General features: G+C 33.6%; 1 protein-coding gene across 1 annotated transcript in view; it reads right to left on the minus strand.

Moving 5' to 3' along the window:
- LOC123554171 (glutamate receptor 2-like) overlaps nt 1–11,592 on the minus strand; it is a 75,892-nt gene extending 64,300 nt beyond the window's left edge. The window contains exon 1 of the mRNA XM_045344120.2: nt 10,833–11,592. Coding sequence (XP_045200055.2) covers nt 10,833–10,941 — 109 coding nt within the window. The 5' untranslated portion in view covers nt 10,942–11,592. The remainder of the gene's footprint in view (nt 1–10,832) is intronic.
- Nucleotides 11,593–24,251: the final 12,659 nt, after the last annotated feature.

Consider the following 24,251-nt stretch of genomic DNA (forward strand, 5'->3'; position numbering starts at 1 on the left):
CATCAAGTTGTAACCATAAATACCCCATCGGATATATATAAACTATTGCACAGGAGCATATGCACTGGTCCAGTTGTAACACTGGCTCACTAAGAGTTCGAGACCGTGCTTTCACATGACTTTAAATGATCATGTGCACGAAAAATTGGTCGTTACTTCCCCTCTATCGAGGCATATTGTATTAATAAAGATTGCATACCAAGTAATAATTATGCACCTACCTTCCGATTTCATTGTGCATCATGTGTTAATAATTTCTTAGATGAAAGTTGTTTGTTCTTTTGGGATTATTTTTCCTTTCCTTAAGCCGCTTTACATGGACTGGCAGTATTTTCGAAAGAAGCATTTACAGATTGAAATGGCTGCACAAAAATCCAAAATTTGACTGAATATGTAATACAATAAGACCATAATTATGTGTATTAGAACCTGTAATGTAAAACAAAACAATGACGTCTCACTCAATACATTGTCATTGAGCGCAACTATTCATGAAAAATTATATGTATATTGTTGGAATGTTTAATAGAGACGGTAACAGATGGATGTATTTGTATAATCAATAATCAATAAAACTCGGAGTTTCTCAACTTCTATTACATTCAGCTGAATATTGCTTTTCATATATGCACACTTCAGCGAAAATTCAAGGTGCAGTAAAATTGTTCTCGTTTTATGTGATATTTCCTATTTTACAAAATAAATCCGTAATTACTTCATCTATATAATGTCATTTCACCTGTATTTATTTTCATATTTCCGATATATTCTCCTTATTCAAAATGAAAGATATGTTGACCTTATCTTTGCTTAAATATTTCCATTAGAATTCATTCTGATTATAGGTCAAGTATGTATAAGAAAAAGATTTCAAGCAAAAGCATCCTTTAATAAAATACTTTTTAGAACCATTATAGTGCAATCCATCGAGCGAAAAAAACTACTTTGAAATTATAGTTCAATTATATTCATGTAATAATCCTGCGGTCACTTCTTTGGTGCAATACAACCAATTTCTCGTTTTGTTGTTGTTGTTGTTGTTGTTTTTGTTGTTGATTTTTTGTTGTTGTTGTTGTTGCTTTGTGTTTTGGGAGGAATCGGTTTATTTATCTGACTAGGTACTCTTATATGATGTAAAATAAACAGCGAATCACACATGATTATACACAAATCTGTTATTCGTAATTTAAATTATTTAAGTCCTAGCCGAAATTTGAACATTATTTCGACTACAATGCATACATGCATGCTACATACAAATGAACTACATATGAGCAAAATTTACATAGGTTTTGAAAACAAGACTTCAAAAATGTTATATAAATTCGTTTTATTATTATTATTATTATTATTATTATTATTATTGCTGTTGTTGTCAACAATGATCATTGTGTCAGCGCTTCGTCAATCCTAAAATTATAATCAGCAATCATGTTGTGAAACATCATCTTGCAACTATGTATGACTGGACGTGTAAAACATGAAATTGTTTTCAGGTTGGCTGAAGTTTTCGGAGCCATAAGGACCTTGTTACCAGGGTAAATTCAGATTAGTTGAACCGCAGCAATCTTTTGTATTTCGTGTAATTTAATATTTTAACTGCCACAATCTCTATTTCATTTATCTTTGTCCCTTCAAGTATATTTTTTTCCAGGTTTGAAGTACATGACCCTCCAAAGGTATTTTATATTGAAAGAAGAAGGAAAACACGGATATTTAAGTCTGCATAATTGATAATTTTACTAGTATGCGCGTTAGCTTTTAAATATCAGCTTAAATGTATATGTTCTCAACAACAGTTTTAAACAACAGTTTATGAAAATGGGTTTTTTCGACGGCTTCAGTGTCATTCTGTTAATGACCAACATGGAATATTTGGGTAATACTATTAACAAAATACCAAGCACTTTACATGGTACCTTATTTTCCTTAAAAAATAAAGTAACCATGGCAACAGAGATGTTTAAAATAGCTTACATCTTGCTTTTTATCGTAATTTCTTATATAAAATATTAAATAAAATTATCTTTCTTATTAATGTAGCTTTAAAACATTTGATTTCTAACGTAAGTAATATTTTCGTGTTATTTGCATTTATTTAAACAAATTTCACAGCTTAAAATGCTTACAGCAGTATCCCTCGTCTGACATTTTTATGGGAAAATCATGGCGTTCCCGCATGCTGCTATTAGTCTCATGGATATTGTTGAAATGTAAATAAAACGCTGAAGCTGTGTTCCTTAAATAGACCATTGGCTTTTGAATTTTACATTTAGATATATAGGTCACGGGGCTTCTTTTCCATGGTAACACCAATTTAATTCAAGAAACCACAATTTTCTACTGAAATCTGAACAATTTTAGAGCTTAGTTTTAGTATATAAGTAACATATTATCAACGGAAACTGAAAAATAGGTATTACAAATTAAACTGCCCGATTCTAAATTGGAAATGGTCATAATAAGTAACCTTTTATCCAACTATATTCCCAATAATATTAGTTACCATCATTCATTTTCTTACATTCCGCATAATATTTCAATATAACTACATCAAGAAATAAAATATTGATCATTATTCAAGGCGAAAGAAGAATGTATAAACAAACACATTTAGTTTGTCGTAAAACGTCGCCGTATATCGTCATGTTAGCTTCCGGTTGGGCATGCGCACATACAAATATCAAGGTAACCTACCTCCATATATGTGATTTTATAAAGGTTGTTGGGCACGGTAAATTTGAAAAGATTGTTTGTCTATGTGTGTTATAAAGAGGACATACAAGTAGAAAATGGTTCAGTGTTTCTATCTGTCCACATACTAGTGTGCAATACAGGCTATCTACAATTGATTTTCTGCTTATATCATATTTGAAAGAGCTGTATTCTAGACGAAGACTTGTCCTAGTCTGCTCGCAATAAGTAATTTCGGGGGCACACTACGGCAATTCATATTACGGTTACGCTTTAATTCATTTGGGGTAAAGGATTTTTTATATCCTCTGGTAGCGTGGATGACGTAATAAAGAATGTGCGTACTCGTGTGTATGAAAGTCTTTAATGCGAATCGAGTTTATATGTTCGTCGGGACTAGGTCTGACAAGATGATTTCTGAAGTTTTTCTTCTTATAAAGGTCATAGGCCTGGAAGATAAACGTTCCCATTGTAGCTCGTTTATACCCCAGTCACACATACGGCGTTGATATCTACGTCTAGCTACGGATAGGTAGGTAGTAATCCGTATCAATCCGTTCCTGAGCCGTACCTTAAAGTAGTAATCCGTACCAATCCGCACGGCTCAGGTACGGATCGATATGGATTACTAAGTTTCTACCCGTAGCTAGACGTAGCTATCCGCGCCGTATGTGTGACTGGGGTATTGATAGTGCATAATTATCACGGCTTCGATTTGTATAGCTTCGATTAGTTTCTTTTCGCCAACAGTACAAATATCCCAGACAGTACTGCTATATCCCAACAAAGCTCGAATGAATGAAAAGACAGTTAGTATAATCGTTCTAGATACGATCTTTTAAGTAGGTTCTTTAAACATACGTTTCCATTTGGATATCCATTTGGATATCATAGAAAAGACAAGAGAATGCCATTTACCTTCGTTATCAAATATAACACCAAGACGTTTGTGTTAAAGTGCACTCTAAATATCGAATGAGTTCACCGATAACTGGGGATGGATCGGGGTTTTTTCTTGAAACTAGGAGGGATTCTGTTTTGGATGGGTTAATGTATTTGCCCATTTGAGAATTTTTTCAAGGTTTTTGTTTAAAGTTCACGGCAGAAGAGTTAGGAGTATCTACTATTAAATATAAACTAGTGTCGTCTACTAAAAATCTTTTAGTGTTGACATGTTAGTTATAAAAATCGTTCTTAGAAAAATATATAACCTATATTTGTTGGTGTTGTTTGTTGTATAAAGGTCTTTACAAAAATAAGATGTGCATTGTATTATGTGTACCTGGTTATATTTGATAACTCTCAAAGAATTTATATCAAATGTACTTTCTACAGCTCCGCCATAAAGTGCATAGCAATTTATTCAGTTTATGGTAAATCGCCAAAGTGCAAGTTAACATGCATAAACGACCGAAAAATGCTTTTAACACGGCCTATTAATATGCAGGTTTGAAACAAAACAGCGAAACTTTTCCATTTTCCCTCTCGATTGGACTTTATATTAATAAAACATATCTTATTATAGGGTTTAAAATCTATTTCATTACTACCGTTTTCAAATATTAATGTGTTTGTACAAATAGAATAGAACAATGTGATATGAAAACAAACATTATTGGCAAAGAAGTCATTAAAATGATTTATGGGCTGATATTATCACGACTTGAAAGGGATGAAAATATTTTCATAGGGGATAGTTTTGTTTTGAGTACATGTATTTTATTGCTTTTTATACTCAAGCGGCTATGTATAATTTGTAAGGATTACCACAAACGGGCAAATTACGAATGCACGAATCGAACATACATGTATATCAAACTTTTCATACCCGTGTCATTGTTCTACAAAACACACGGAGGCCTTCGTGGCCGAGTAGTTAAGGTCGCTGACTTCCAATCACTTGCCACTCACCGATGTGGGCTCGTGCCTCACTCGGGGCGTTAAATTCTTCATGTGAGGAAGCCATCCAGCTGGCTTGCTGAAGGTCTGTGGTCCTACCCAGGTGTCCGCTCGTGATGAAATGATGCGCGAAGGGGCACCTGTGGTCTTCCTCCACCATCAAAGCTGGAAAGTCTCCATATGACCTTTATTTGTGTCGGTGTGACGTTAAACCAAACATAAAGAAACAAAACACACACACACCTTATGTAAGACATATGCAGATAAGACAGAATAAATAATAATAGGATATGTGAAAAGATCCTTTTGAATCATAGAACGAATCCAAGCAACGAAATAGTAGACTCGGTTTGATTCAGAATGTTCATGATAGGAAATTGAATGTGCTACACCTCTTACATCCCCTGGCAACGGTTTAAACGAACCTAAAATTTAATGTTTTCCATGATCTCAAAGGATTAGACAATAAAATATTACCGAGCCCAAGTACGGAAATATTTTACAGCCGCCACACGGCATCTAAATACTGCTGTTGTGATATAACAGCACCCCGGTTTGACTGAATCTTCTTAATATGGAAGGTAATGGAACGTACAACATCCCTAGTTTCATTTGGTGGTCATTTTAATTGTAGTGCATCAAAATTTAGTTTCATAAACCTTTTTTTTCACTTGCTTCGTCGTATAAACATCTGGATGGACGGACCAAACATGCTTTACTATGTTCAAAGTGCTTAAATGCAAGACTTTCATCCTATTCTACCATGAAATTCCTAATTTATCTATAAATTTCTCGTACATATGAACGTGTTTTAATGAATGTTTAATTTTCATATATATATATTCAAGAATTATGCTTATGGTATGAAGAGTATATTCTACCAGAAATTTAGATAAAGGGTGGACATTTTTGTTGTCATAACCCCTGTGAGTTCCCATCCACACGTGACCAATTTAGATATACTAACAGTGACTGACATGCAATTGTTGGTTGCATTGCACGAGTGTTTGTGTTTTTTATTATAGAGATATCGAGATACTCATGATGAGTAGGTCAGTATACCTAAGTTTATGCAACACACGAGTGCGTAGAAGAACGCTGGTCCACGATGATAAAACGTTTCTAGTGGTCAATGATAGTTATTGGAACTTCGTCAAATCGTTCAAAAGGTCCTTTCTGATGTCTTAATGTGTCAGTATATGCCTCTGGTGTTAGGTCTTTCCGTATTTGAGAGCTGCAGACCTAGATATTTTAGAAATAGTTTCAAAATGATTTTTTTAATAAATGTTGATTCTACGGAAGCGTAAAAGGGCCATCAGACGCTAATAAGTTTTATTTATTGCGTTACAAGCGCGAAAAGGATATCTACTGTTTTAAATTGTTCGTATGGCGGAACATTGAATAAAAAAGGGACTTATGCGAATGTGATATATATTATTCGTGAAAGCTAAACAATACCAGTAACTGAATAAATACGTACCTATTAAATCCAAATAAAATGAAATTATGTGTCTTTTTCACGTACATAAATCAATGCATGAAATAGGGATAGGGGATAGGACCTAAAATTTTTAATTACGAATCATATAAAAAAGAACTGAAAGGAAGCGTTTATATATAAAATCTAAAAAAAATCATATCCACTGTTTCAGTTGAAATTTTGATATGTGTTCTATAGAATACATATGTAAAGCATCTTGAATACATATATGAAAACAAGAGCAAACTCTTGACCTTGAAAATTGATCTTTTAATGAAAATACTTTTTACCAGGGTTTTTTTTCTTGCTATATAGTTAGTTCATTGTTCTTTTAAACTGATGTCATACGGCTGCATTGATACATACCTGGCAGGATTATTATTTGTGTCATTGATTGATCTCTAGTATTATGTCTACATGAAGCAAATGCAAAAGTTCAGATGAAATATGGAATAAAATGTTACCCGATCAATGCCAGTTTATCATCTCAAAATTAATTTCTTAAAGGAACTAGATTATGTTCCATACTGAGTTGGTTTTTTTCCAACCTTACTCGATTTAAGTACGATTGTAAGGGATGTTCGCTACTGCATTTCATCTCGTAGAACTTCTTGCTGTTGCTAATTTGTCATAATGATTATCTACTTTGTTACCTTGTACTCTTTAAACAAATTTACAGATTTGAAATACAAAAATCCAGCAATCAGTAAACTCTCTTTAATATCCATTCTTAAAAGTGTTTTAAAACTTTTTCTTAATTCAGTAGGTTCGTTTCATGAAATATTATTTTCCACAGCACCAGTGTAAACAAATTTGAAATAGATAGTTTCACGAAATATAACAAGAATTAGAGAAAAAAAACAATATATAACATAATTCCTCGTACATTCCATTTAGATTTGCTTCTTAATGTATTTTATACACGTTTAAGACAACGTAAGTCGTATAACTGGATGAACTGAAAATTTAATTTATTATTAAGGATCATGAGAAAAAACTTCCAGCAATAGTGCTATATCACCTGACAAGGCTGTATTTGTAGTATTTGTACATTTTGTACCTGTTGAAGGGAAAGTAACAGTCATACTGTAATACAAAAAGTGTCAACTGAAATCAAAGACACAACTGCGTAATAATCTTGCTAAGAATATGGACATTTATCATAATTAACCTTGTTTACTTGATTTCATATCTTTAGATATGTTCAATGGAACCTAGTGGTATTCCTCCAGTGTTTCCCCCACTGTGATGGCTGTTATAATATTGATAACGACAAAGAAAAAAGTACTTTATCTTAATGGAATGGACGCAATATGTATCATCAAACACGCTAGAAATCATTTACCCTTGTCGTGCTGTCATCATTATAACACAAGTTAACAGAAAGAAGCTATCTGTCAAAACCGCAAATGCTAAAATGCTCTAGCTTGTAAACGCATCAGTCCTGAAGAGTATACTCGCAATGTAAGTAAAATACTGTACATATACATCTGAAGGGTAAGACTATCGCAGGGCGGCCAACCCACGTGACATTTTGGTTTCGTATACGCGAGAAAATCGCCCAATTCAGGCAACATGTTTGCTTATAATTTCCTTCGTAACTTCCTTAATTTTATAACATAAAACTCATCGAAGACAGGAAAACGAATGCTTTCTACCACACGAAACGTCTGTCAGATGTTCTAAATATGTTTCCCCAAACACTTCTCCCATAAGTTTTCAAGGACCAAATGTGTAGGTAACGTGCACACTCGAATTTGTGCGATGTCTTTTAAGAAAGTTCTGAGAATATGCGACAGACGATTTGTGCCGAAGAAAGCACTCATTTCCCTATCTTCAACGTTCTTTATTTGATCGAAATCCGCCGTTAAGTAATAAAGCAAATAAGCAAAATGTTACCTGAATCCAGCTATTTTACCCGTGTGTACTATACCGAAAAAAAAAATGTAGGTTGGCGGCCGACTAAATTTCAGGTAACACCCAACACGCCGGTGGTAAATTGAAACTGGGTTATAGTTAATAGAACATATTATTTCATAATAAATTTTTGCATGCAAGCAACGTCTTCATGATTATCTTCCTATACTTTTGCAAGAACTAGCATGGAATTTTTATCATTCTTTAAAAACATCGTCCCGAACGGTTTCCTAAAATATCGTTTCTCTCATTGTGAAACATTAATCTACTGTTTTATGGACCGGGTGATGTTACATTGAAAAAAGATCTCATGCAGATGAGATATACTTTATAATTATATAAACAATATAAAGTAAATCTCTCAATAGGTGGCTTACTTTCCCTGCATGATCTATTCATCAAGCTTTCCACAAACACACACATACGCACGCACGCACGTACATATTTAACATTTATTAGTCTTTTAAAATATTATAAATGTACACAAAATAGCATATTTGGAATAATTGTAACATTTAGCAGTAATTGTCTTGTTTGTTTTCTTGCTCTTTAAAAGAAGTTTTAACAATATTTTAGTGTATCATTTTTACAAAAAAAAAAAAACGTTTGTCTGTTATTTTCCAAGAAAGCAGAATATAACGGTAAAACAACTCAAAACAAGCTCAAGTTCATTTTACTTTTTATGTGTAATACATTTTGTGGTATAGTAATGGTTTGCAAAATCCAAAGTATGTAATGATTCTATATTCATTTCCTTTTTTCACCGGCTTCATTTTCTGCTATTTTAGAGCACAGATACGTATAGGTTTAAAGTGTTCATGCTTATGACAATTGTAAAACTTTCAAGTATTAGTTGTACCAGTATTGGTTTCCTTCACTGAAACAGTAAAAAGACTCTTTTAGGGGTGTTAAAACAGTGTTCCTGTCTGGATTCTGTACCAATACAAACCTGTTCTCCCCAAGTAACTGCCAACTTCCCCACATGAATTATCGAAGGTGGAGGACGAGTGATTTCAGACACAATGTCTTTTATCAATTCGTCACGGAGAACATACGCCCCGCCCAGGGATCGAACTTGCGACCGCGCGATCCGTAGACCAACGCTCTCTCTACTGAGCTAAGCGAGCAGGCTAAAATATGACAGACTAAAACATTTAAAGTGTAACTGAAATAATCTATTTCTAAACTTTATGTGGTTATCGGTTATCATTTAAAAAAGGGAATTAGCTAAAATGATAAGTATAGTTATGATATATGGCACACTTTTTTTCGGACATTAATGTTATTTTTGCCACCAATGTCAACGCGATGACGGTTGTTTCGTTTTTACAGGACCATTTTGTTTATGTTTCGTATATGAGCATATAATGTTATAGTCATCAAAACGACAAAACATATTTTAGAAAGAAATGACAAATAGTAAAGATAATCTTATCTAAATGTCTACCGTTTGAATTGTTAAATAAAAAAATTCAGAATATGAATATTATCTATTTATAATATCAAATGCAGAATCACTACCGCAGAAACAGCCTAACGTTATTATGACACCGTCATGTCAGACAAATTAATCAATACAATTCTTGATTACCAATGCTTTAATGTTTCTCACTATTAAAAGCATTTTCTAGTTTCGTTTGTCAAAGACAACAGAATCACACACGCGCCAACAGAAAATCTTTGTTTATGGCGTATAGGCAGCACGGAATAAAATATTTCGTTCTGTTGCGTTTAATATTTCGTTGTGACACGTTGATAGTTTCGGGGTATTTTGTTCTTGTTTCTATCTCTTTTTTGCACTTTAGCGCGTGCCAAGACAAAACAAACGAAATTTTCATTTTTTCGTTATTGCACTTTGCGCGTGCGTCATGGCAGCTGTTTGGACATTTTAATGATTACACATGTATATTTGATATTGACAAACTATGAAGGTTGTGGTGCTATTTGTTTGATAACTTCAATAATAAGTACTGGTACATATCAGATTCGTCTTAGAGGTCAATATATTATGGTGTGTCAGCCTAAACTCGTATATTTGCCAAATCATATTAAATCTAAACGTCCGAAGTAATTCTGGAAAATGGTTTTCAATCAGATCGAGACAGTTGAAGTTTTATTATGGCATTCGAGTATTAAATGGTAATTGAAGACCCTGGTGTCTCTTCAAGCAGAGAAAGTAAAATGAAAAACCGATAGCTTTCTAGTACAGAAAGGCATGTAACCCAACCTTAGCGACAGGGGACAAAAGATTCAGGATGACGTTTCTTCCACAGTAATAAATATGCATAAATTAGATTAGAATGTCACTTTATGAAACTTGTATTAATATATTTATCAGTCATGGGGAAACTTTATGCAACTGATGCATACCAATTTCGCAAATCTCGTGACCCAAACGGCGAAAAATTTAAGAAGCCGCAACGCTAGATTGGCCAAAACTGTTTAGATATTTTACGTAGTGCAGTCTACCGAAAAAAGGTGCAGCTCACCGAAGTTCTCTACGCGATGCTATTTAGCAAGTTTGCTATTGAACAACCGCAGTTAATTGACGGCTTTCTTTCACTATTCCTATAAAAGTATGCAATATCAAAACAAATAAAGTAATGGAAAATGAAGAGAAAAAACAACTGTAAATATAAAGAATAAATTGTGGTTATGTAGTTCCCATCCGGATATGAAATACAATGGGATATTGAAAGTATACCAGAATGCCTTTTGTCTCCTACACATGTTAAACGACCTAATGCATTTTATATCCAAGTAGTAACAACATAACCACTACTATTCATTATGTATGTAAAAATGATTCTAGGCACTAAAGATAAATATAATATTACATTACCTAACACAACAGGAGAAAGCTCAAATGTGTGAATATAGTGACACGAAAATACTCCTAAAATATCCAACGTCAATATCATCTGTGGAAGCCAAAAAGTACCCATATTCATTTTTCCGTTCGTTAATTACGTAGTTACAGTTGTATTATATCCATATTCAAGATAATAATCTTTGTGTTCTTTTAGCGTACGTAACTCGTAATCAATGCATTGCTGTAATAAAAAAGTGTTCCAATCAATGACCGTTTTTCATCTCACAATTGATTTCACAAACCACTTATTCGGGTAGCTGCTTTGATACGATTGTAAGGGATATTGGTTTCTGGAAGGATTTCTAACTTGCTGAACGAATTGTTGTCGTGGGAGATATTTTAACTTACTGGACGAATAGTTGTCGCTCATTTGTCACAGAGATGATCACTTCGGTTTTAAAACAACCGTCTACTAAAATCTAGATATTTGACAGGTAGAATTCATACAGTGTGGATAACTAATTTTAAAATTAGTCAGTTGTACCGTATATCGTTCTTTTAAATTCTAAGAATTAGTTTACATGGTGCATCAATTTAGTAGTAGCCGATCCTAAAGTGCATAATTTACATCATCAAAGTGTAACTTTAACTAGGCACATGACAACCAGTTTGAACAAATAATTGCACAGATATCCAATTTATATAATGTTCCAAGATTATTGCAGGCAAATCGCTAAGGAAGACACATGTGATACAAAATCAAATGTAGACGGTCGCTGTTTAAATATGTATATTTACATCTTGCAAGTGACTGATCAAAACAGCTAATAAACAATCAATGGCATTATATTTTATGCGTGCGTGGATATCATTTAAGCTTTCATTGAATAATTATGTCTGCTTGAATGGTTTGATCGTGAAGCTGTTACATGCAATGATCGTGAGGACTTTGATAATGTTATGTAATGCTAATGCAAAATATGGAAGACATGATCGATGTTTTACCATGTTGCTCACCTGAATTGGCAAAGAAATCGGTGTGTGATTAATTTTGTTACTCTGCTATTTTCAGTACAGTGTTGCAAGTATGAGCGTTTTTGGTAAATGATCGAAATTGTCCGACAAATCGTGTATACAAATATCGTTTACTACTGTAACAATGATATAGGCTCTACGGCAGCAAATGAGTTTGTAATAGAATCGTTATCTACAACTGAATTTTCATGCTAAAATGGCTGTTTCTTTTTCTGTGTCACTGTCACTTATCGAGCTATACGAAACAATCTCACATGCATGCCATCTAGAGTGTTTGCTGAGTGATATAGAAAATAACCACACTTTTTGCAAACTGCGTTCGTTTTTACCATCAGAAACCAAAACGTGTACATGGCTTGTACACTACTTTGACCGAAACTGATTTTTTTGCAATATGTATTAGCTTCTATTGCAATATCATGGCAAAGTTTTCGAGACATTCTTAAGATATGCTCTTTAGATACCGATCTGTCCTTGGTGGTTTTAATTCGCCTGATCTATTATATTCTATAAAGTAATGCAATGGTTAAAATTTACTTGTACTGAATTTAGATCTTTAACGATTGGATCTTTGACTTGACAAGTTATTTACTCATATAAATGTACAAAATGTAGGAATACTGCAGCACAAATTAATTATTACCTCATGCTCAAAGGGTGTTTTGAGGATTTTATTGCTATTGTGTTAACTGCGAATCGTTTAAGACTATTTTAGTGAGTGTAAGGTACGTCATAGTTTGTTTGTTTGTTTTGGGTTTAACGCAGTTTTTCAACAGTATTTCAGTTAACTTAACCAGTGTTCCTGGATTCTGTATTAGTACAAAACATGTTCTCCGTAAATAACTGCCAACTTCCCCACGTGAATCAAATGTGGATGACGAATGATTTCAGAAACAAAGTTTTTTATCAACACGTCGCGGAAACATACGGTCCGCTCGAGGATCTAACTCACGACCTAGTGTGACTATATAATTGTAATGATATGAATACTGAATTATCCCTTTAATATCCTACATTAGTATTATATTTGATTATAATTTTATTCCATGGATTACAAACGTTTCGTGATTGGTACTTTTGATTCACCTTGCTTCGGAAAACGTTAGTAACAACTAAAAGAATCAAAGCTTATTGTTTTCATGCATTTGAGATCTTTTATAACAACACAAAAGGTTGATTATAGTTTTGGATGACACGCTTTAATTTTGCATCAGTTGGGAACACGTAGCTTTTATCTGTAGGAACGATTATCTTCTGAAATGAGACTCCTTATACACACAGCCGTTGAAATTCAGTTTCTATTCATGTCTGGATGACATTTCTTTTCAGGTCTGGATGACATGTTTTAATTGGAAATGTTTTAGAAATGTCACTCAAAGGGGTATAAATGACAGACATTGTAATATATCGATACTAATATTCTAAGAGATCAATATCAATAGAAAACCTAATGAAATACCTAAAGTCGATATTCATGTTATCCTTCATTTGTTTTGTTTTTTATTTTGTCAGTCGTAATTATAAAATGAGTCATTCTGCTACTGTAAATCATGTATCAAGGGACATTGGACAAAATTTCAGGGATTTTACCTAAATTTAAATGCAATTTCATAATTTCAATAACAGATATTTTGATATATTTGAAATTCTAGCATTTTGCGACTAAGGGTAATATTTTCTGTAAAATGTGCAATATGTATTTCAGTGAAATAAGCATATACATTGAAGGTATGTCTATTGTAAAATGTTTTAAAACAAACGAACTTTTACCATGCAGATTATCAGTTTTATTAACATTTTTAAAAATAACTTAAAAGCAAAAAATAAAAATGAATTACACAACTGTACTTCAGTTCTTTCCATCAGAATGCCAATGATAACTGATGCCGATCATAGTCTATTGTTTGTTTTCCATACATCTTTTGTTATGATGTATTGGCATTATTCAGTACACATACAATATTGAACACTTCCCTCCCCCTCCACCCCCCCCCCTCCCCCTCGTGACCAAACACCATTTTCGCATCACACGTATATAATAATTATTTACAAAGGTATGTCAAATATTTTTTTGCGTCACTGGGGATGGGGGAGGGGGAAGTTTAAAACGGAAAAATGATTATTGTTCACATTTCAATAGAAATGGGAATGAGAAATGTCAATAAAGTCGTGTTTTTTGTGGGTTTTTTTTTTTTTTGTTGTTGTTTTTTTTTTTGTGTGTGTTTTTTTTTTTCACAAACTTGTACAAACTACTAGAATACATCCCGAAACGATCTTTTACTATCTTTCTTGCGCTCTTTCAGAGGCCTGGCCTTAGCTCATCTTTCGCTTATTGGATAGGCAATCTAAATAAAAAATTATAAAAATGTCCGATGTCCTTTCATTTCTTGAGTCAAAACGGCTATTTTGCCAGGACTTGAATTTGTTGATTTCAAATTTAACAGATTAGCTAATTTTGTATTTTATTTGTTCTTTGGGGACTTTTCGTAGACTGACACAACTACATTCAATCTAGACTGAAATAAATCTGTTATTTGCATTCGCTGGGAATTGATCAAAGCGACATTATATTTCAAACTCGTGTGCTATAGTATATTTATTTTGTCTTTTGTCATCGTTTTAAAGCCGCATCTAAAACGACGCATCGTAATTTTATACTGTAAACATTGCCAAACAATATATGAACACATATGAAGTGAAAATTCTCCTCAAGAATAAATGATTTACTGTATTCAATAAAACGTGTCGCTGGAAGGAAATTTTATTCCGTCTAATATTTTTCTACGACTTTGTATGTAACCATATGACGCATAAAAGCGCTCGTCTTAAACTGTACAATTAAAGACACATAGGAGAAATGTTTGATATTTGACAATGAATATACAATTTGTGTAAAATATAACATAAACTTATACAATCGTCTATTTAATACGCTGTAGAGAAGCTGACCACAGCCTTTGATGGCGGGCAATCTATTCGATGCGTTATATATGCAAGGGGCGATAAACTGTACAGGACATCGTTTCATCACCTTATTCAGATTGTCCAAAATATCGGAACTTTTCATAGGACTGACCAATGCAATAGTTAGGGTGTTTGGGTAGGAGGATAGATTTACAATCCAGGGATTGTTACATAGAAATAACTTATGTCGGGACCATGTTTTAATAAATTTCAACACGAAAAAAGTAGTTTACAGAGGAGTAATAATTTCACTGGGGATCAAAATATGAACCCGCTATATACAATTTCGATTTTAATATTATGATCAGTCAGGTAAACTTTATTTATTGACAAAAATCAAACAATAGCATTACTGACTCGAAACGTAAACCATAGTACGTGTAACATTTAAATCTTCAGTTGATAGGTTAATGTATTATTCTGATGTGTTGAGTACTTTGTATGTTGTTGTAAGTAACTGAATATTAGTGATGCGCATGTTAATCTAACCCGTGCAGACATAGAATTTATATAGTGTGTATACTTTATTTATCTCCAATACATGAATCATTTCTCACAGCTGTGACAATCCTACCATGTCATGAATTTTAGGATCATACTTGAATGCCAAATGCGAATACAGAATTATTGCCCGGAGAAGTGAGCCGTAGTCCCAAATGACATAGTTCAATCGATCGCAACTTTTTTTCTTGTTATTAAAATTGTTGACAGAAACGTAAAACACTGATACTGATATTCAACATAGTGGCCGTTATAAGTTAAGGTAGTTACGTTGTCTCCAACATCACGTTAAAAAAAGTTTAGCGAGCAGTAAAAATAACTTTTGAAAATAAATACCGGGCGTTTGAAGGTAAAATATACATAATCGCTTGACGCGGCTCAATTAAAGCCGCGTACTGTTTATAATAGCATTGGTATAACTTATCACTAGGACTTCAACTTTAATCGAAAGTGACAATAGAATCAACCTGGGAACTATAAACACACTCATATTACTGTTATATCATCATTAAAACAGATCCATTTCCCTCCCATGACCATTATATCGGTGCAATTGCTTTTGTAGCATCTGATAAATAGGAGTCGAATAACACAAATTACAACATTAATGTGTACATTCACTCTAATAATGGTTTGCATTAACATCACGGCATTATGTGATTTTACAGAAGTTTATGCTGCTTTGGATTCATTTGGAACAATAGACTCTAATAATTTACAAGTCATGAATTCATTTTCAGTGATAACGAAAACAATGTTACATTGTTTAGTGAAACAGCTAGAATGTAGTGTTAAAGTTTAAACTGATCGTATGAAACAGATATTTATCAAAAAATCATAACTGCAACAAGAATCCGTTAATAATTTTAATGTAACTGTCTGTTATTATATAAATATCATATGGCCGCGTGTGTGACATTGATATTGTCAACCCGAGGGCAGAATGTTGATGCGGTAATCGCCTGTGTACACATTGAATAGTGACGTCACTACTATATGTGTACAAGGGAGGCAATCATATGGCTAAAAAATTGAAGCAGGTAACTGCCCTTATATGACATTCAAAATATCAGCGCGGTCACATGACCTGACAGTCACTTTCGCTTGATCACGTGTCAAAAATGTTAAAATGTTTTTGATAGTCACAATATCTCTTTCTCGGGTAATGGGATTTTATCATTGTAGACAAAAGAGAGGTATAATAAAAATTTATGTCTCACCTGAAGAAATCACCATAACACCTATGCCTAAGCAATATTAAGTAGGTTCGTTAACTTTCATACACAATTTATATAAAAATCACAACTCGAAAAATATCTTATTTCTATTTACTCATACAATTACTTTACAGTTAAATCTCTGAGAATAACTAATGAAAAATATTTACCACGGCTGTTTTGATATCTCTTATTATAACATTCAGTACCTTCATGATAAAATATATAAGAAAATTCTTTGGAAGATAAAAATATCAGCCTCTACTCTAAGAGGTAATGCAATGTGCAACACACTTCACGCCATACCACTGGCTGCTCAAAATGGTCTATACACTCTGAATAGAATATGTATACTTGAATGTGTCAAAGGAAAACCTATGTACCGTTTGATTGGCGAATATTTTCTAACGAAGCACCATTTTATTTTTGATGTTACCGACTATTTTGTTGTTCGTGGTACACTACCTGTACCGATACCGCTTTAATGTGAAGTGCAGGGATTATCCACTGGCTAATAAGATGTAATATGTTCAGCAGGCAAAAATCAATGACCCTTGTTTCAATTTGACTAATCAGCGAAAAAACTACAAATGCATTTTGAATGGTAACGAACAATATTGACTTTATCACCAGAGACCGGGAATAAATCACGTCCTGCATGAAAGGGCTGATTTACGCGAAAAGTACAACAATACTACATGATCGGGCCTCACGTCGGAAAGGAACGTGCCTAATTTAATGTAAGTATAGAAAAAAATGATTGTATTACAATATCTTAAAGGGCGAGAAAACATAACAACAAAATTCCATTAAAATTCCCTAATAAAGTAAACGAAAGTTGTCGTTTTTCAACACTGAAACGCATGTTTTTATCTTACGACATGGAAGCCCTGGATTGCATTCTGACTTCAGTACTTCTGACTTCTAACATCCTTACTTCCAATTTCACGCCTGCTAACTTCAAGTTGTATGACTTCTAAGTTCAATTTCCTTCATTCTACTTCGGATTATATTATTTACTACTTCCTAGAAGTAATGAAGCTAGAAATTGAAAGTAATGAAGTTTGAAGTTAAGATTAAAGAAGTTAAAAGTAATAAAGTAGAAAATTAGCGGTTAAAAGTGTAAAGAGGTTTGAAGTGAGCGTTATAAAGTTTGAAGTTCGAAGGAACGAAGTTAAAACGTAGATGTTACAGATTATAAAGTTGGCAGTTAAAAGTAACTGAATTGGAATTTAGGAAACAAGCTGGTGTAACACCACAAATGCCTCTTTGTAGGTTGCATAGATTAAGAAAGTCAGTAGTTTTTAACACACAGGTTTATTCACAAGATGAACTATATAAGACTCGATCTCGGTATAAATACGTCAGCTCCTTAAACCGCGCCAAACTTTTAAATATTTTACCCTTCTAAGCCGAAATGTTCTGTGTTATTCTATCTAACAACTCAAACCCTTTCCAAATCTTCCATATTCCTTAACCCTCTCTCTTACCCCAAATCATATTGTTCAATTATCCGATTCCATTTCTGCTAAACATTTCCTTTCTTTTATTCTATTCTTCTGATTCCGTCTCTTTTCTTACATCATTCCTACTTTCTAATCATTTTCCCGAGTATCTATACCTTTTTCACGTACTGAATTGAAATAACATGTTTACAAGTATTTCAAAATATTAATAGCAACTTCAAAAAGCATGTCAGTCAAAACGCCCGTTATGTATTCGTACAACAAATGTAAAAGCAATCACCATTAGATATTTTCGAAAATAAATTACTGGTAATAAAAAAAATAATTAAAATCTAACAGACAAGACATTCGGCTGCGAATCCATTTGCTAAATTTGTAAACAACGACAGTAAGCTGACCAGGTAAACAAAGTAAACATTTCTGAACAATTAATGAAAGTTCCGTCCGAAACAATAACTAAAATATAAGTCAACCAAGTCAATTTCTATTGAGAACTTCGCAACATCTGACAAGTTATTATAGTAAACAAAATCATTTAGATCAGAACTTAATAGATAAAACATTCCAACGTTACTAGTAGTAAATACCAACATTGATCTAAACATGTAAACAAAACGAGTAGTACTTGTAAGGAATATTATAATTTTCTACCAAAATCAATAACAAATAAAATAAACAAAACGACCAATTAACTGAAAACAGACGTTCTAGCTATTATTGTGTTACACAGGGGTCTGAAAATCTAAATATTTTTTACTTGTCCGTGAGACATAAAACTCCACTCGGATCAGTCAAAATTCACTCGTCCGGATTTTCAACATTGAAATCTTCATGAAACTGCCAATAATTCGTTACTTCGAACAAAGATTTACAGGTAGTACTAGTACCAATAGCAATCATAATGCAGTGTATTACTTAACTGTGACAAAAATAAATTGTCAACATTTTTGTCTGTACACACGGCTGAAGACGAGTCCGCGAGGCTCGTGGAACATTCAACAAATATGATAAATTGCCATACCCGAAACACTGCCTGTCCAAAGCCAGCTGAATTCAGAAAACCAAGGCTCTTGAAACGTTCTGACTCGTGCCTTCTCCGTCTGCTTTTTATTTTCGCTTTTTACAGACTATTGACTCCCATTGTCGGCGGCTAAAATTCTAATAAGAATCAGAACGCGAAAAGTGATGCTAAATTTAGACGCAAGTGTATGATATTAAAAAAAAGAGAGAGAATTCAGCTATCTGGAGGACCATATCGGGCAAAACATAGGTTTCGTGTGTTTAAATTTATTATCTCCTCCAGTTGAAGCAACAGTGTTACTAAATTATTCTTTATTTTTCTATTTTTATACTTGAAATTTTATTCTTGTCTGCGGATATACGGAAAATGCATTTGTCCACCGACAAAAAATAAAATTTCAAAATCGGACAAATCGTACATAGGAATCATATGCCCCTTATATAGTACTGAAGTTGGAAGTTATAAGTCAGAAGTACTGAAGTTAGGAGTCCATCCAGTACTTCTATAGTAAGATTGTTATCACCAAAGCAAACTACAACAACTACATTATGTATATAAAATATTATGGTGAATATCGGAATCTTTTTTCATCACATTAAGTCCTAAAAAAATATCGTTAGCTGAAAACAAAAATCAGCTTTGAATACTATGTTTATCTAGTGCAAAGGTTTATACAGCTGTTGTAGGTCAAACACTATACACAATGCAAAAAATGTCTGCAGTATAGTCTATTATAAAGGTCACTTTTCAATTTGGTATTACTAAGCTTCACACAGCAGGCCCGTAGCTACACTGAGGCACAGCGAGGATTGTCAAGTTTTGAAAAAAGATGTGAAATGAGACACTGGATATTGAAAACAATGAGATGAGACACTCTATTTCATGTTGTTTTCTTTTCCCGTTTATTTCACTGTAGCATATTTTTATACAAGATACACACCCGTTAGGTTCACATTACTTGTTTTTTGAGGAGGATGAAGAATTGACATTTTCCATCTTGGCCGGCTGACTTGGATGCAGTTACAGTAACAGTAAAATTCACATAAGGGCACGTACCAGTTTTCGAGGAGACAGAGAAAGAAAATAAATATTATGGCCTCAGCAGATTGCTTTGATCGCAATAACTATTCAAATAATTTGCAACCTACTGGCTCCTAATGAAATCTACTTTTAAAGAAGGCAATACAAACTGCATTCAGTTCAAAGATATCATTATTATGATAGAATTTTCATTTGTTTTTGCTCGCTCCGTTCGCAGTACCTCATTCTATTCCATAACTTACAAATCCTAATATTTCTTTACTTTGAACAAAACTAGTATAATGGTAAGGTTTCGTAGTATCTGCTTATATGTATATTTTATCTTCCAGGTAAAAAAGTCTTTATACCCATAGTTTGTATTTGCGTACCCATTTGTGTCATACATTTTTATTTGTATAATTGTTATACCATTCTATGATATGAAAGTGACAGAAAAATTGCATCTAAACTTAATGTTCTGGTCCTAGTTCCAGAGTAACCGTTAAATTACCCGGCCCAAGTTTCTAAGTAGATAAATAATCGAGCCTGATTCAAAACCGCAAACCCAACGCAGATCCGATTTTATAATGATTTTCCCTTTTTAGTGTGTTTCCGATAAAATTAAGTTTGGCGTATCTATTCTGAAAAATAGTATGAAATTTTAGTTTGAATTTTGCCACTCTGAAACTTTGTGAATGATAACAAACGACACATGTTTTACCATATAAAAGCTTTACACGTTCGGAATTGGTGGCTTACTGCCCATTGTTTTCTCGTTTAGGGCAAACCCTTTACTTTATCTGGGGACCAAACGTCGCTCTTCATGGAATTACACGCCTCAACACGTGTATCATTGAAGGTTCCATGTTCATCGCCGTTTGCGGATGTCTCTTAATTGCTTTTTGTACTTTTAGCATGTGTAAATGTTGAGTTCTGCTCAACCCGGGACTAGAGGGCGTGGACGGTAGCATGCATTTCCACTACCGTCCATGAACAGGCTCAGTCAAACCGAGCCTGCAACATTTTCGTTTTTGTCGTGTTGAGCGACCTGTGAAGTTTCCACTTTTCTCTGTTTTACTAGTTTATATTATATATTTAAAATTCAGTCATTCGGTGTCACTTGATTGTTTTGATGCTGTCGGTAGTATTGTTTGGCATACAAATAGGGATGATCAAATCCCGTCCCATTCTGTCACTTAAAACTTTTTCATTAGTCTTGTTCACCAATGTTTGCGATTTCACTATGATAATTCAGAAGCGTTACCTTCCTGCTAATTATCATTGATAATCGTGTTTGTTAGTAACCCTCTAAGGAAATAGGTGGGGTCTGTATGACAAAGTGGGAGCGATGCGTTAGCCGAGTCCCGATTTTCATCAAACTGACCCCACATACATTTCATTGTTGTAAGAAATTTCTAATATTATTATGGTTAGCGTGTAAATCCCTGTTAGAGGAATTTGTTTAAACGCATTATTTTTCATCTTTTATTAGCATAACAGTAGACCATAAGATCATTACCTTGATTTTTTATATATGATCAATCTTTTCAGTAAGGCGTAAAAAATTCTTTGTTTCAGGTATCCCGACCTACCCTAAATTTTTGGCCCAACCCTAAATGTTTTTATGGCCTTGGAGAATATTTCTTTCAACTTTTTAATAAAAAGTTGCAAAACTGCACTTTTTATGCTTTAAACATGGTAAGTGATGTTAGAAATCAACTTACTGATGCGCTGAATGCATAACCACCTTATTTGTATTAATTTTTTATCACAAAAATTATTTCCGAAAAGTCTCCCTTAATAAAAAAGAATTCCAAAAAACTTTCCGACCTACCTACCCCATTGTTTTTTAGCATGTTACCGGAAACAAAGGATTATTGTTTTCTAGGCCTAAGTAAAACAGTAATTTCTCTTAAAGCTGTAAAACTGTCTGTAAAACGCAGGAAGGTCCATGGAATGGAATCCTTATAAAAACATTTCTTCAGAGGAGCTTGCCTCTACCCCTAGAAGTGCCTCCCTGTTTTCAAAGGCCTGGCTACGTGTCTGCATTAACGTCTTTTACACTTTTTCAGGTAGACTTATTGTGTGGGTAACAATTGCATGTTACGTAAACTGTTGAAGGTAACAGAAAAACAAACCAGCAACGATTAATAATAATAAAGTTATTATGAAAAATAACAATACCTTGCCTCGTTAACATTTTTTAAGTATTTGAATTGTTACTTTTCTAGAAAACCATAGTCTATAAACAACTTATTGACATATCAGATGTCTCAAACCAATGAGTCATCAATATAAAAAATAATGCAGTGAACATATGGAGAATAACATGTACATAACAATCTGCAATGCATTTTTGCATTTTTACCAGGTGTTTCCTAAAACGGTCTTTATTGGGTAGTACCATTACATACCATGCTTCGTGTTGTTTACATTTTAAAGCCGTCTGCTAATGGCACCATGTTTTGTGAACGTGTACAAACTTATTGCTGTGCATACACAGTTAACGGTAATGAAATCTGAGTTAAGAAAATATCTGTGTTTCAAAGCAAAAGCTTAATATGTATATGTTTAAATAGATTAGGGGTGTGTTAAATATCTTTGAAATAAATACATATGCACAACATTTCTGAAATGCACCTGTACGATTTCTGTTTGGGAATATTGATTGTAAACAATATTTAAAGAACACATGACTATGTAATGCCACCCTTTGGTGTAGCAGACAGTTTTGGACTCAACACCAAAACCAAAAATCTAATAACACTTACATTATCAAGATTAGTACAGATTATCTCAATAAAGATCATCTCGCATTGATTTTCGTATTTAGTTTTAAGCACTATTAAATATTTCAGCCAGATGAAAAATTGGAGAATATTATGTCAGACAGTCGCTTAGCTCAATTGGTAGGGACCAAGACCAAGACTGTTTGCACATTATTCTCTACCTGCGTCAAATATAGGGTAAAATGGGGTAGCTTAGATAATAGGGTCTTGGCACTTTTCCTTAAAATTGGGGAAGATCCCCGAAGTAAGATTTTTTGCTGTTTTTGTTTGTTTTTGTTTTGGGTTTAACGCCGTTTTTCAACAGTATTTCAGTCATGTAACGGCGGGCAGTTAACCTAACCAGTGTTCCTAGATTCTGTACCAGTTCAAACCTGTTCTCCGCAAGTAACTGCCAACTTCCCCACATGAACCAGAGGTGGAGGACTAATGATTTCAGACACGATGTCGTTTATCAAATAGTCACGGAGAACATACGCATCGCCCGAGGATCGAACTCACGACCCCGCGATCCGTAGACCAACGCTCTTACCTACTGAGCTAAGCGGGCGGGCTTTTTTTTGTTTTTTGTTTTGTTTTGTTTTGTTTTTTTTACCGTAAAGGAACATTCAGTAACACATATTACGGTAAAGGCAATATCTTTACAATATCACGACGATTTAATAGGCATTGTCATTAAAGCAATTTATAAAAGTAACAGAGAATAAGTATATCAAAATCATCAGAAATGGATTTACGAATGCAACTCGTATTATTTTTTATATTATGTATTGATGAAATGGGACACTGAACTGTGATAATTTATATATTTATAATGATATATAATAGTATGAACAGTGAGTAAAGATGCATGTAACTGCACTTAACCACTACAAAATGGTCATAATTTATATAAATAATATATAATATATATTTATATATTTATATTTCATCAATACATAATATGAAAAATATTTATTTAAAGGTAGGAAGGTGTAGAATATTTAAATAATATTTATCGTAACTTATGAAATATTAAATACAAACATGATACACATAATTATAAACTGTGTAATATATCAGAGCTTCAGAATCTGCTTCCTGTGCTACCATATGCAATACCACCAGCAGTGCATCGGTCACAGCGACTGGGTCAATCCCTACCTACGTGTGACCATCAACACCCCTGGATTATTGCATATGATAACACATAGGCCAGCTTCTATTGTGGCAATAGATAAGTCATGATTATGATACACTCTATAAAAATACGTTTACATTTATGTAAAATATACAACATACTAAAATTCTTTAGTAGCTATAATGGCATATCAGTGTTCTATGACCGCCACTGGTCTTCCAACGAGGCTGTCCAGCTCTTCACTGACAGTGCAGGGGGGTTCGGTTTTGGTGCCTATTTTCAGGGTCATTGGTGTAGTGGCAAGTGGCCACAGGAATGG

The sequence above is a fragment of the Mercenaria mercenaria genome, chromosome 7 (genome assembly GCF_021730395.1).
Source record: "Mercenaria mercenaria strain notata chromosome 7, MADL_Memer_1, whole genome shotgun sequence".
Lineage (NCBI taxonomy): Eukaryota > Metazoa > Mollusca > Bivalvia > Venerida > Veneridae > Mercenaria > Mercenaria mercenaria.